Genomic DNA, 16,327 nt, shown 5'->3' with positions numbered 1-16,327 from the left:
CATTTTTCTTCGTGGCAAAGTGATATTTCCAGCAGAGAGTACGAGTGTAGGACAGTAAATCTTTGACGAGGGCTGTTTGGTTGAATCTGGGAGTGGGGCTGAAGGTGAGGCCTTTGGATAGGACAGAGGTTTCGGATTGGGAGAGAAGCTTGGAGGAAAGGTTAACTACTGAATTAGGGTGTTGTGGTTCCAGATTGTGTTGATTGGAATTTTGAGGTTTTGGAGGGAGTGGAGCTGGAAGAGGGAGATTGAGTAGATGGGAGAGACTGGGTTTGTGTGCAATGAGAGAAGGTTGAGGTTTGCTGGAAAGGTTGTGAAGGGTGAGTGAGTTGCCTTTCCGGAGGTGGGAAACCAGGAGATTGGATAGTTTTTTAAGGTGGAGGGTGGCATGCTGTTCTAATTTGCGGTTGGCCTGTAGGAGGATGCTCTGAACAGCCGGTGTGAATGTGGGAGAGGAAAGATTGAGGACTTTTATTGAGGATAGGAGTTGACGGGTGTGTTCATTGGCTGAGTTGATGTGTAGGTGAAGGATTAGGTGGGTGAGGGCAATGGATTGTTCAGTTTGGAACTGGTATAGGGACTGATGGAAAGAAGGGTTGCAGCCAGAGGTGGGAACTTTAAGTGTGAGACCTTCGGGGGTAATGCCAAATGTCAGACAAGCCTGAGAAAATAAAATATGGGAGCGTAATCTGGCTAGGGCGAAGGCATGTTTGCGGAGGGAATGTAAATAAAACTTAATGGTGTCGTTGTGGGGGTGTTGTGAGGGTGACATGGTATTAGAAGGTGGAAAGTGTAACATGAGGCTGAAATGAAAATGAAAATAAAAATATTTGGGGAGAGATAAAGGTGGACTAGAAAGCAACTGGAGGTCTGGTGTGAAAAAAGGCGAAAAAGTGTTGGTTAAAGCTGGGCTGTGTTGATCCTGTGGTGAACTTGGGTTGGTAGACAACGATGTGCATAAAGGTTAGGTGGTTGTGTTGCTGCCAAAACACGTTGAAGGGTGGAGAAATTCGGGAAAATTTCGAAAAAACTACATGTAAATGTATTCAAAGGAGTGGTTTTGTGGTGGCAATTATGAGAATGAGGCTAACAATTGTCTGACGAAGAAATAATGACGTTAAAACCTGTGGGAAGCGGCTAAAAATGATCAATGATGTGGGAAAAATGGAAATGGAAATAAAGCGAAAGTTATTAGAACTAGCCGAAATGGTTGTTTAATAGGTGAAAGGAACTGTTTGTGAACTAGAAATGGTGGATTTTATAGCAGCGGTAGTGTTGAAAGCGGAAAAAAAAATTTTTTTTGGTTGTGGTTTGGAAGTGGGTTACGTATTATTGAGTATATATAGGCGGGATAAAATTGTATAGTAGATTACGGTAAAAAGGAGAAGGTGAATACAAAGTGAACCTACTGGCAAAACAGAAAGAGAAAATAAGACGACAGAAAAGATTTCGAAATGCAACAGTGACAATAACAAACGTAATTGTTGGGTTCAAATTAATGATATGAATATAATAGAGGGAAACATTCCACACAGGAAAAATATATCTAAAAACAAAGATGATGTGACTTACCATACGAAAGCACTGGCAGGTCGATAGACACACAAACAAACACAATCATACACACAAAATTCTAGCTTTCGCAACCAACGGTTGCTTCATCAGGAAAGAGGGAAGGAGAGGGAAAGATGAAAGGATATGGGTTTTAAGGGAGAGGGTAAGGAGTCATTCCAATCCCGGGAGTGGAAAGACTTACCTTAGGGGGAAAAAGGACAGGTATACACTCGCACACACACCCATATCTAACCACACATACACAGACACAAGCAGACATTTGTAAAGGCAAAGAGATTCGGCAGAGATGTCAGTCGAGGCAGAAGTACAGGGGCAAAGATGTTGTTGAAAGACAGGTGAGGTATGAGCGGCGGCAACTTGAAATTAGCCTTAATATTTCCCCTACTTTCTCAGGTCCCATCTTTACGGTTGCCACGTTCTTGCGGTGGCCTGGTGTAATGTTAAGCGTTTTCCGTGGACTTGCTTGTTGAAGAATGCTGGTTTTGCTTTCTTGCAGCGCCGATGTCTTCTGCTAGCACCGGATGCTTCTCCGAAGATTTCACTGATAAGAAGGGGAAATTTTCACTTTCTCGCTCTATCTCTTCTTATTTAAAAAATACCCTACTCTTGGAATATCATTCAATCCACCAGAACATATTTATTTCCACTTCGTACAGAAAAACAACTAAACTTAATTATGTAAGCCCACACATTACCGGGCACCCGGAATCAGTTAATTACACATTTTCGAACACAATTAATACATAAGCTTTTATCGTGGCTGACTATCCACGTCCAGTCCATGTACTCTCAACAGCATTTCAGCGTCTACTAAAACAGTCACTGCTTCGGGTCACTCCATTTGTTTTTCAACAATACAAAGCTACATTACTCTTTGCAGCCGGCCATGGAGCTTCCGGGCCGTATGTGTTCATTCTTCGTAGGTCGCGCTGAACACTTGCCAGCGCCGACAAACTATCTCCCTTCCAGTTGCGCCTGCACAAACAATAAAAGGGTGCAGTATCCCATGCTCATCCTTACCCCCCTGCTTTAAAATAACGCGTGTTCGAAACGGCTGGAACACAAGTGTCTCCAGACTTTCGTAACATTCTGGGGGCACAACTACTTCTTGCCAGTTTTAGTGAGTTTTTGCCTTTCGCTATCGTTGACTCCCTCAGATGTCATCTTGTTTCCCCCTTTTGCATCCATTTAATCCTTTTCGTGATTTTTCACACTTATTTGGGTGTATTTTTGTGAAATTTTTTGCACGTAATTCTACGTTGTTTTGGTAATTCTTCACATTTTTTCCACCATCACGGATCCTTGCTCCTTCCATCTTCATCAGTACAGAAGAGCTTCCTTATCCCTAGTCAAATCTGCTCCTGCATTGTTGCTTGGCTCCTGGAATCCCCCCTAATGGCCTTAACATCAAATTAACCATCTCTGGCTGCCATCCCTCTTTCCACAATGACCTCCACCTGTTCAGATTCTGCCAGTCTATAGTCCTCACCAACATGGTCCTGCAAAACCATACCTACCAAGCCCAAACCTCCTTGCAGTACTTTCTCTTCATCCGCAAAATTCTCCTGCTATGCAATTCCAAATTCCTGGAATCCATAACACACATTGAAACTCTTTCCCTGCAGGAACTTGAGCAACATGCGCAACCCCACCTCAGAAAGCTCTTCGTCCTGCTCACTTCCTTCTCCCGCCTTGGAGTACCACTGTCCTCCACCTCTACAACAAACTCCAAACCTCCACCATGTCCCCTCATAGCTGACAACCCCTGTCTCGCAGACCTACTACACTTGCCCCACTCTCCAAAACTCCCTCCCACCACCACAAACAATCCAGGACCTAAACAGTCATGAACCTTTCCTCCAGAAGCCTTAGCCCAATAGAAATATCAGTCCTCTCCAAAGGCCTCATCTTTTGCCCCACTCCCGAATTCAGTCTTGGAGGACTTGTTAAAGACCTTCCCTCCTTCTACTAATCCCTACAGTGGGAACACTTTTTCACCACAACCCTACCACTCAGACTCAACCAAAGACCAATATTGAACCCTAAGTTCACTACTCCATCCAACCGTGATCCACCCCCACAGCCCCCCCAAATCACCCCCAGTTAACTTTCCAGAATTTCTTAATCTCATACCTTGCCTCACCGTCATGCCCAAAATGAAAACTAGCCATACATCTGCAGAAAGAACCGCAGTACACCATCTACAAACTGAACCCGACATTATAATCCTACCTGCGGACAAAGGCTCCATCACTGTTGTTTTGAACTGCAAGGATTACGTGACAGAAGGCCTCCGCCAGCTGTCAGATACTTCCACCTACAAACCTTGCCATAGTGACCCCATTCCAGAAATCCAGCAGGATCTCCAGTCACTCCTCAAATTCTTAGGTCCATCCCAGAACCTCTCCCCGGAGTCCATCTCTCTACTCAGCCCTGCCACTCCCAACACTCCTACCTTCCACATACTTACTAAAGTCCGTAAACCTGGTGATCCAGGACACCCCATTGTAGCCGGTTACTGTGCTCCCACTGAGAGAATCTCTGCTGTCATAGACCAACACCTTTAGCCTATTGCCCACATCCATTTCCTCCACTGGCTCTCTACAGTTCCTGTCCCTTTACCTGCTCATCACTATTGATGCCACCTCCCTTAACACTAACATTCCCAATGGCCATGGCCTTACCGCTATTGAACACTACCTTTCCCAATGCCCGGCAGATTCCAAACCAACAACCTCCTTCCTAGATATCATGACCAACCTTATCCTCACCCACAATTACTTCTCCTTTGAAGGCAATACCTACAAACAAATCCGGGGTACAGCTATGGGCACCCGCATGGCACAATCCTATACCAACCTATTCATGGGCCATCTAGAGGAATTCTTCCTAAAAACCCAGACTCCTAAACCTCTCACCTGGTTCAGATACGTTGATGAAATCTTTGATATCTGGATTGAGGTTGATGACACCCTATCCCCATTCCTCCAGAACCTCAACAACTTCTCCCCCATTTGCTTCACCTGGTTCTACTCAACCTAACAAGCCATCTTCCTGGATATTGACCTCCATTCAAAGATGGCTACATCAATACCTCTGTCCATATCAAACCTACTAACCACCATCGATACCTCCACTTTGACAGCTGCCACCTGTTCCATACCTGGAAGTCCCTTCCGTACAGCCTAGCCACCCCTGGTCGTCGCATCTGCAGTGATGAGCAGTTCTCCTCGAAATATACTGAGGGTCTCACTGAAGCCTTCACAGATCACAGACCATAATTATCCTTCCAACCTTGTACAAAAACAAATCTTCTGTGCGTTATCTTTCCAGTCTCCCACCACCTCCCTAAGTCCCACCATCCAGCTACAGAGGAGCAAACCCCTCATAACTCAGTACCACCCAGCATTGGAGCAACTGAATTACATTCTCCACCGGGATTTATACTACTTCTCTTTGTTCCCTGAAATGAGAAATGTCCTGCCCACTATCCTTCCCACTCCTCCCACAGTGGTATTTTGCATTCCACTGAGCCTACACAATATACTCGTCCACCCTTACACAACCCCTGCTCCCAACCGCTTACCTCATGGCTCATACCCCTGTAATAGACCTAGATGCAAGACCTATCTCATACATCCTCCCACCACCACCGACTCCAGTCCGGCCACTGACATCATCTATCAGGGGCAGGGCTACCTGTGATACCAGTCATGTGAGTGGTTTCAGTAGTCTGAGACTGCAGTCGCGTGCACGCCTCTGTGTGTGTGTGTGTGTGTGTGTGTGTGTGTGTGTGTGTGTGTGTCCGTGTCCGTCGTCTATTATTGATGAAGGCCTTAATGGCCGAAAGCTTTATTTGTGACAGGCTTTTTGTTGTTTGTATCTGCTGTTCATGCTCTACACTATATGGTGAGTGGCCTCTTCCCTTTCATAATATTGTTACATTCCATCCTGGATTTTCCATTGTTTGAACTTTTATTATTATTATTATTATTATTATTATTACTACTACTACTACTACTACTACTACTACTACTACTATTTTTATTGGTTCCTTTTCCCTTTATTCTGTTCGGTACAAGTTAATAATGTGGTTAAAACCCACACTTTTTTTTAATTTATCATATAACAATTATCACCACTCAAAACATTTTCTTGCAATACCATTTTTGTAACAACTCACTATATTCGTTAATTTGGTTTGTGTGTACTGAAAGTAGGTAGCAGCGGCAGATTTAGTCCCTAATCTTCATCATCGTTCTCCGGTGACTAAAATGACAAAGTATGCTCAGATACTGTAGGTAATTTCTTCAGTTCATCCACCCACACACACAGCTGCTGATTCAGCTCATCAGCAAATTATGAGTCTAAGCAGTAAACACATTTTCTGTGAATGTGAGAATTTCATCTACATGCACATGGCATTTCCGTATCTTAGTGGATGACAGTGTTTGTTTTCTTATTTCCTGTTAACTTGTCTTCTTTACCATTGCCCTGTCATGGTCACAGTATGTCCCATAATTTTCACTGTTAATATTCCTTACTCAGACAGTATTTAATATTAATTTTGAACATCCAGAATGTGAAGATTGCTTCATTATCAGACTTTGTAAGTATGCAGAAGAAACCAAAGATATGAAATCATGCATTGCAATATCTGTCTTACTTCATTTAAATTATATTAACACTTTTTTATCAGGTTCATTTTCGAGTCTCAGTGCAAAAAAACTACTTCAAAATTAAATTTCTTGCGTTTTGAAAAATTTGATCATATTTATGCAGTCACTGATTACTACCATTAATTACTACAATAAAAGAATAGTGTTGCACTTGCTGAATGATGAAACTCCAATTATTCATTTTTGCAAATTTCAAGTTTTTTCACTTCAAAATAAGTTTCCAGTTTTTTGCAGAATAACATAAAATTCCACAATTTCAAATTTTTTACATTTTGAATAATTCTTCTGTACCTTCCCTCCTGGGTTTTCCATGGTCTGATTTCCTCTACAATTTCATTTATTTATCTTCTAATTACAGCTAAAGTCATTATCAACATTAATATACAGCAGTATTATACATTTGTTAACTGTTTCCTTTGAGAGACGAGCAAGAGCTCACTCGTTGAATTATTTGAATTATGTACTATTATTCCAAAGCTTTTATATACCATGTTTTAATTATTGTAATAAAGCACAATAAGGCCCTTGATAATGCAGCTCCCATTTTCTCTCGGTCACTGGTAATTGGCGATTACTTTGTGTTGGCCAACATTGCTAAGCTTCTTCTTGTTGTTGTTGTTGTGGTCTTCAGTCCTGAGACTGGTTTGATGCAGCTCTCCATGCTACTCTATCCTGTGCAAGCTTCTTCATCTCCCAGTACCTACTGCAACCTACATCCTTCTGAATCTGCTTAGTGTATTCATCTCTTGGTCTCCCCCTACGATTTTTACCCTCCACGCTGCCCTCCAATACTAAATTGGTGATCCCTTGATGCCTCAGAACATGTCCTACCAACCGATCCCTTCTTCTGGTCAAGTTGTACCACAAACTACTCTTCTCCCCAATCCTATTCAGTACCTCCTCATTAGTTATGTGATCCACCCATCTAATCTTCAGCATTCTTCTGTAGCACCACATTTCGAAAGCTTCTGTTCTCTTCTTGTCCAAACTATTTACTGTCCATGTTTCACTTCCATACATGGCTACACTCCATACAAATACTTTCAGAAATGACTTCCTGACACTTAAATCAATACTCGATGTTAACAAATTTCTCTTCTTCAGGAACGCTTTCCTTGCCATTGCCAGTCTACATTTTATATCCTCTCTACTTCGACCATCATCAGTTATTTTGCTCCCCAAATAGCAAAACTCCTTTACTACTTTAAGTGTCTCATTTCCTAATCTAATACCCTCAACATCACCCGACTTAATTCGAGTACATTCCATTATCCTCGTTTTGCTTTTGTTGATGTTCATCTTATATCCTCCCTTCAAGACACCATCCATTCCGTTCAACTGCTCTTCCAAGTCCTTTGCTGTCTCTGACAGAATTACAATGTCATCGGCGAACCTCAAAGTTTTTATTTCTTCTCCATGGATTTTAATACCTACTCCGAATTTTTCTTTTGTTTCCTTTACTGCTTGCTCAATATACAGATTGAACAACATCGGGGAGAGGCTACAACCCTGTCTTACTCCCTTCCCAACCACTGCTTCTCTTTCATGTCCGGCGACTCTTATAACTACCATCTGGTTTCTGTACAAATTGTAAATACCTTTCGCTCCCTGTATATTACCCCTGCCACCTTTAGAATTTGAAAGAGAGTATTCCAGTCAACATTGTCAAAAGCTTTCTCTAAGTCTACAAATGCTAGAAATGTAGGTTTGCCTTTCCTTAATCTTTCTTCTAAGATAAGTCGTAAGGTCAGTATTGCCTCACGTGTTCCAATATTTCAAGCTTCTTATCAGTTGAGAAAGATGCTATCACATTGTCAGGAGCTCATGAACTCTACACAAAACAAAAAAAGAAACAGATTTACATGACTGTATTGAAATAAAACTAAAGTAAGTACTAAATATAAAATTATAAATATTTGTCTGACATCACACATGCAGACAGAACTTCATTCTCTCGGGCAGTATATGTAACATTACAACTGAATCAGATCCTTCAACTGCCTTTCATAATGTACGTAATTGAGGTCTATCCTACTCATAATTGTTAGCACCTCTCCCAAAGTGGTACCCCACTACGCACTAAATCTACAAAATATCCTGACCCATCCCTAACACACACCTTGTCCAACCTTCCCTAATCAGAACTTGTGCACTGTCTCTAATGACCTTGTTGTCTGCAGATATTTAACACTAATCTCCCTTCCTTCTTTCTGTCCTATTCCAGTCCTGTCACAGGCATGCCCTACCTTATGAGACACAACCACTCATGAAAGCAGACATTTGATACTTTAGCTGTGCTGTACCTTTTGCACAGACTTTTATGTCAGGATAACCATTAATGAACTATCCACCTGAATGAATGGCTACTACCAGACTGAGGCCAAGACAGAAATGGCCATCTAATGTCAGAACATGGCTTCTTGATTTATGTAGATCATAACTGTCCCTTCAACATATCTTTCAAACCCACAGTCATTCTGGTCACATCATATGCTACTTCATGTCTCACACCCAGCTCCACTGCTGTCCTTGTGCCTTCTGCTGTACTCAACTAACATATCCTTACACTACCCCTCCACAGTCTCCCTCTCCTCCTATGTTCTGTCTCTCACTCCCATTTCACTCCTCCACTTCATGGTGTGCTGCACACAACTCCCCCTGCCCGCCACAGAACAAGCTAATCAATCTCGCATTCCTAACCTGTCTCCTAGCTTCATCTCCCTCCAAGCCTATTGTTCTAAAGACTATTGTTGGCCTATTAATTAATAATGAATTAATCTGTTGTCTAATCTTTACCTGTTGTATGAAACTTTTCTTCTACAATTTTAATCCTATCATTATTTGAAAGCATCATGATACAGTTTTGGTTTCATTATGTTAATCTGCACGGTAAGATGGTGATCTAAAACTTAACAGCTGTGTTCTGCAAGGATAGAATCAGTGTTCAGTGTTTTGTATATTTCCATATTGATGTTAATAAAAGTGTACAGTTGTGATTTGTTCTTAACTTCATGAAATTGAATCCCTTGTGTGTGTGTGTGTGTGTGTGTGTGTGTGTGTGTGTGTGTGTGTGTGTGTGAGGGGGGGGGGGGGGAGGGGAGGTTATTTTTTTTTTAATGTTACGGTAAGAGTCATGATCACTTACAACGAGTTTAGTGGGAAAGTCTGATCTTTTTCTCAAAGTTTTCAAAATTGATATCATTGTGATAATCAAAAATTTTATCCCAGGCATAAATGTTAACTAACATCACTCCTAGTGTGGCATGTAGTTTGTGGCAAGCGCACATAAGTCTCATCCCCGTGTACAATAGGCCTACTATTTCTTAAATCACAGAGATTTGTAAAAATTATGTAGCTTCATTTTCCTTCAATAGTTTCTCATTATTATGTGATTTTCTCTGTCTAAATCCTAATCAATGATAATTTGTTGTAGGTCTCAGCAGTTGACAGAAAAAAATTATCTTCTATGTGAAAATTAGATGTAGTGCATTCACTATAGAAGTGTTTACCATTTATTTTGTGAAAAATCACATATTTTCCATTGAATGACATATTATTGAAGTCTTCTGTTTATGCTTTCAACATTTCCTGTGAAAATTTCATATTCAGTTCACTAAATGAGCCATTTCTTTTCAAACCCCATGACAATGTGTTTCTTTAAGTTACTCACTGGTACAATCTTAATGTCAGCAACCCACAACAGCACATTTTTCAAATTAGTGGACTGGGCTAAGTCAACTTACCAGTCTTGTATGTATTGTACACAGTTCACAGCATTGACTCTGTAGAATATTATTAACACATACGTGCATCATTACTGCTTAGAGAATTGATAATTTACTTGACTTTTCTGAATGGAGTCAATCAAGCAATGTGAATTCAGTAACAGTCACTACATGTCTGTGCTGTCTTCTTCCCCCACCTAAAAAAAGTTCATAGATATTGTTCATGCAGCCATCATAGCTCATGCTATAAGACGTTACTTGCAAAGTACTAATAATATGTACACTACCTGCCATTGCTGATCGTTAATGAGTTATGTAAATGTTAGCTTTTGATTAAATTTCTTGCACATCAATGTACTCTCTGATTTCTGTCTCAATACCTACTAATTCATGATCTGCTAATTCATTAGCAACCCCATCCACAGTGAAACTATCCCCTATTGAGACACTAATGTAAATATTGTCTGCCAGCTGCTCTACTGTATTCTTGTTGGCATATTCACTGTGATAAGCAAATTGAATTTCCTAGAGTATTTTTTCTAAAAATGGAAGTTATCAGACTTTGCTCATAAATTACATGAAGTTAGGAAAGGGGGTCTTCAGCCTGTATACTATAGTTTCTTTAACGTCATCCATAAAAGAACAAATGGAAATCCCTCCCACCCACACTGAAAACATGAAAATTAATGCATTCATGAAAAAAACATATTTAAGGTCAACAAAATGCAGAAATGGTAACTCATAGACATAAATTTTCTCCTCTCTGCATTACTTATAACTAAATTTTGTACTGAGTGAATTAAAAAAAATGAAATGCAGGAGTTGAACAAGAAAATAATAGTTTCATTATCGGTCATTTGGGGGCGAAGAAGTTGCCAGGTTAGGTGACTGGGTGGCTAAGAAACATACAGGATAAGGGAATAAACAGGAACAAAACCTTGTTTGCCATTATTGTTTTAGAGATGTCATTGTTCCCCTGAGTAATATGGCATAAAAACCTTCACTGATTCCCTTTCTGGTATTTGTCCATCTGACCTACCAATTTTTTGTCCAAAGACATTGATTAGTCATTGAACTCTACATCTACATCTACATACTTTGCAAGCCAGCACATGCTGCCTGATGAAGTGTACCTTGTACCACTACTAGTCATTTCCTTTCTGATTCCTTTCACAAACAGAGTGAGGGAAAAACAACAAGCCCTAATTTCTCTTATCTTTGTGGTCCTTACGTGAAATGTATGTTGGAGTCAATAAAAATGTTCTGCAGTGTGCTTCAAATACCGGTTCTCTAATTTTTCTCAATAGTGTTCCATGAAGAGAACATCATCTTCAGTCTAGGGACTCCGATTTGAGTTCACAAAGCATCTCTATAATACTTGTGTGTTAATTGGACCTACTGGTAACAAATCTAACAGCCCACCTATGAATTGCTTTAATGTCTCCCTTTAATCTGACTTGGTGGAGATCCCAAACACCTGAGCAGTGCTCAAGAATGGATCGCACTAGTGTTCTATATGTGATCTCCTTTATATATGTGCTTCACTTTCATAATTTCCCCAAATAAACCAAAGTCAACTATTTGCCTTCCCTTCTACTGTCCTTATGTGCTTGTTGCATTTCATATCACTTTGCAACATTATACCTAGATATTTAATCACTCTACTAATGCTGCATTAGAACATTATGGAAATCTTTTTTTCTACTCAGTCTGCATTAACATACATTTTTCTACATTTAGAGCAAGCTGCCATTCATCACAACTAGAGTCCGCAGCTCATGGTCTAGTAGTTAGCGCTGCTGTCTCTGGATCACAGGGTCCCGGGTTCGATTCCTGGCCGGGTTGGGGATTTTCCCTGCCCAGGGACTGGGTATTAGTGTTGTCCTCATCATTTTATCATTATCATCATTTGTGAGAGTGGCTCCATCGGACTGTAAAACAAATTGGACTGTGTAAACATTGGGACTTTGTACGGGCTACTGGTTTCTAGTACTTAAGAAGTCTTCGAACCAATTACATATATGGGAACTTGATCTATATGCTTGGACCTTTGTTAACAGACTCCAGCAGGGCACCACGTCAAATGCTTTGTGGGCATCTAGCAGTATGGAATCTGCCTGTTGCCCTTCATCCATAGTTCACAGAATGTCATATGAGAAAAGGGAAATCCGAGTTTTGCAAGACAGATAGTTTCCAAATCTGTGCTGATTTGTTTACAGAAGCTTTTCTGTCACAAGGAAATTTGTTACATTCAAACTCAGAATTTGTTCAAGAATTCTGCAGCAAACAGTGTTAAGGATATTGGTCTATAATTTTGCAGTCCACTCTTTTGCCCTTCTTGTATTCAGCAGCCACCTGAACTTGTTTCCAGTCATTGAGATTGTGCACTGGGTGATAGATTCTTGATAAATGCAAGCTAAGTAAGGGATCAATACCATAGAGTAAGTACTCTCTGTTAAACTGAATTCGAGTTTCATCTGGGCCTGACAACTTATTTGTTTTCAACTCTTTCTCTACACTAGGAATACCTATTGCCATGTCTTACATACTGACTGGTAAAAAAAAAATTCAATAGTTACGTTGAGTTCACCTAGACCTGTTACTCGCTTTCAGAGAACTTCACAGACAGACCTATTTCATTCTTGATAAACACTCTCCCCTTCTATGGCATCTAATCTGTCTTTTCAATATACATTCCATGCCAAGTGAGGTAACTTTAATCTACCTTCTTTAAAAAAAAAAAAAATGTACCTGCATAGGAACGGTGAGACTCTTCTGTTGTCCAAAAATTAATCTCTGTTAGACATGTAAGAACAACATACATGTAACTCATTAGAGGACTGTTAACTAACATCATCCAGTAATTTCATTAATACCAAATAGTTGTAATTTTGGATAATTTGTGATTGTGTACATATCTAAAAATTTAACCATGTATGCTAAGCAAATGAGCAAGAGGGAAATATCTCACATTTTTTGACAAGAATTATGCCGTTACAACTAAAATACATATTTATCTTGAGCAAGACAGCATTCACAAATGACATCTTTCACAACACAGCACACATTTAGTACTTTTTTTTAAATTATTGTTCGAAGCTACTTGCATTATAATTAGACATTGATAAAATTCGAAGGTTAGGAAGAAAATAGTGTGATTGGCGTACAGGAGACTGTTGTCTAATTTATTAAAAATTACACAAGATATTAAAGAGAACTAAATAGTGATTTTTAATGTTTTTTTCACTTTAGGATATCACTGCTGGGGAGGAGTTACGTGTGTGGTATGCCAAGGAATATGCCGCCTGCATGGGAACTTCACCTCTACACAAAACAGAAGGTAAAAATTAAGTAATGTATAAGTATAAGGAGGAAACATCTACAAAAGCAAGGGGTGATATTAAATTCCAAGCAGATTTTCTTTATCATAATGAAGCTTTCTTTCAGCAGTGTTACGCTATAATGAAACTACTTCATAGATGAAATTGTGTGTCACATTAAGAAATTGTCTCGAGCCTTTGCATAATGCAGATCTGTGCAGCAAATGTCTCAGCACACACTGTTTTAATTCACATTACTTTTTTTCACTCCATCTCAGTAATTTTCATTTTTGCTTCCTTCTTTTAGTTTAAATCATAAAGATTTTTCTTTTTTGTAAGTTGTAAACGTGGGGATTGTGCTTAAATTTTTGTTATTCTTTCCATTTGGAATTTACCCTTGTGTACAGCCTCAGAACTAACAATAAATTTATCTGTTTGCACTTTGACTTACTGCAAAACTACACTGCCAGAATCACCTCTGCAACCAGTTCCCATAATTACCTCATCAGCAAACTCACAAGCAAGTTCTTTATATCATTATAGGTGTCTCAGATTTATCATCTTAGACAAAACAAACATAATTCCTCAAATACTGGTTACTATTCGGATCTGAAATGTTCAAGCCACTTGTAAGGGCTATGATTTGTTGAAGACATTCACTTATCCAGTATACAGGGTGATTCAAAAAGAATACCACAACTTTAGGAATTTAAAACTCTGCAACGACAAAAGGCAGAGCTAAGCACTATCTGTCGACGAATTAAGGGAGCTATAAAGTTTCATTTAGTTGTACATTTGTTCGCTTGAGGCGCTGTTGACTAGGCGTCAACGTCAGTTGATGCTAAGATGGCGACCGCTCAACAGAAAGCTTTTTGTGTTATTGAGTACGGCAGAAGTGAATCGACGACAGTTGTTCAGCATGCATTTCGAACGAAGTATGGTGTTAAACCTCCTGATAGGTGGTGTATTAAACGTTGGTATAAACAGTTTACAGAGAATGGGTGTTTGTGCAAAGGGAAAAGTTCTGGACGGCCGAGAACGAGTGATGAAAATGTAGCACGCATGTTGTGAGATGTTAGAGAATTGGCTGTTCCCTCAGCTCGAACAAGAAGCACAACAATTCATATTTCAGCAGGATGGAGCACCACCACATTGGCACTTATCTGTCCGTAACTACCTGAACGTCAACTACCCGAGGCGATGGATCGGCCGCCAGGCAGCCCGTGACAGAGCACTTCATCACTGGCCTCCAAGAAGCCCTGATCTTACCCCCTGCGATTTTTTCTTATGGGGGTATGTTAAGGATATGGTGTTTCGGCCACCTCTCCCAGCCACCATTTATGATTTGAAACGAGAAATAACAGCAGCTATCCAAACTGTTACGCCTAATATGCTACAGAGAGTGTGGAACAAGTTGGAGTATCGGGTTGATATTGCTCGAGTGTCTGGAGGGGGCCATATTGAACATCTCTGAACTTGTTTTTGAGTGAAAAAAAACCTTTTTAAATACTCTTTGTAATGATGTATAACAGAAGGTTATATTATGTTTCTTTCATTAAATACACATTTTTAAAGTTGTGGTATTCTTTTTGAATCACCCTGTACTTCATTAACCAACATTTTAGCATCCTCTGTGATATCTTGGTCTTCCCGTAACACTCCTCAACCTGTTTCTTAGCCACATTTTCATATTCTGCTTACACAATTCTCTTTTCTTAATCACTGCCTGCCCCAGTCAAGAAACTGATAGGACAAGCCTTCCCAAAAAAGGAAAGAGTAGTAAGGTGACCCGTTTCATGAACCTGCTAATTTGTGTCCATTATTCAGTTTATTGTTGCAGTCTGTCCATCACTGAATATGCTTTTGAATATAAAAGCCTGCTTCACCATTGGAACAATTTAGGCTCTTCTTCCCAGTGCCCCCTACCTTAAGACTATGCAAGTGGGAACTTTTTCTTAAGTGTGCATTTCTGATGTCACCCACATGATCTGTTGTCTTTTTCTTTTTCTTTTTATTCTCTTTTTGCACCTGGTGTGATTCCCAAACTGTTTCTTCTATCATGTCATGTCTGCCATTTTCCTCCTCCTTTTATTTTCCGTTTTTTATGTATATTTCCTTTTAACGTTTCACAGTTTATGCTTGTCACCCCTGCATTTCTCATTACAGTCCCTCATTCCCTAATCTCAGACTTGTCAGCTTCCCTCTCTACCTTTTTTCTAACTTCCTAGTTAGTTAGTTACTTGTTCCATTGATCAACCTCATGGTAACCATTAAAATGGGGAATGTGTCAAGTGCATAAGAAATGCACACATGAATCAAGTTTGGTTCTTTTCTTTTCTTTTTTAGCTTAAAATTATTACCTACCCCATTCCCTTAAATGCCACAAAATGCATATATTATACCTATAGACTTATTTATTCTTATTCAAGAATTCATCTGTGGTGTAGAAGGAGTCGTCAAGGAGATACCATTTCAATTTATTTTTGAAAATATTACTGCTGTCTGCCAGACATTTTATTTCATCTGGTAATTTATCAAAAAGTTTGACAGCAGTATAGTTTGCCCCTTTCTGTGCCAAAGATAGGTTAAGTAGAGGGTAGTGTAAGTATTTCTTTCTTCTGGTATTATAATCACGAATGTCACTGTTGTTCTTAAACTGGTCCATGTCATTGAGAACAAATTTCATTACTATATAAACATACTGTGAGGCTGTTCTAGGAATTCCTAACCTTTTAAACAGATCCTACAAGATGAGCGTGTATGGGCCCCACTCATTATTCTAACCACCTTCCTTTGAGCAGTGAATACTTTTTGCCTAAGTGGTGAGTTACCCCAAAATATTATTGCGTATTACATCAGGGAGTGAAAGTATGCAAAGTGTGTTAGCTTACTAATTTCTGTATCCTCAAAATTGGCAGTTATTCTGATTGCAAAAGTTGCTGAACCTAGTTGCTTTAGGAGATCCAAAATACGAATTTTCCAACTAAGATTCTCATCTATAAGTACACCCAAATATTTAGTACGCTCA

General features: G+C 39.7%; 1 protein-coding gene across 1 annotated transcript in view; it reads left to right on the top strand.

Moving 5' to 3' along the window:
* LOC126416097 (zinc finger protein PLAG1-like) overlaps positions 1–16,327 on the top strand; it is a 104,584-nt gene that overhangs the window by 52,024 nt on the left and 36,233 nt on the right. Inside the window, exon 5 of the mRNA XM_050083595.1 lies at positions 13,232–13,319. Coding sequence (XP_049939552.1) covers positions 13,232–13,319 — 88 coding nt within the window. The remainder of the gene's footprint in view (positions 1–13,231; positions 13,320–16,327) is intronic.

This window comes from Schistocerca serialis, chromosome 8, assembly GCF_023864345.2.
Source record: "Schistocerca serialis cubense isolate TAMUIC-IGC-003099 chromosome 8, iqSchSeri2.2, whole genome shotgun sequence".
Taxonomy (NCBI): domain Eukaryota; kingdom Metazoa; phylum Arthropoda; class Insecta; order Orthoptera; family Acrididae; genus Schistocerca; species Schistocerca serialis.
The sequence above is the reverse complement of the archived record's forward strand: the minus strand, read 5'-3'. Positions and strand labels throughout refer to the sequence as shown.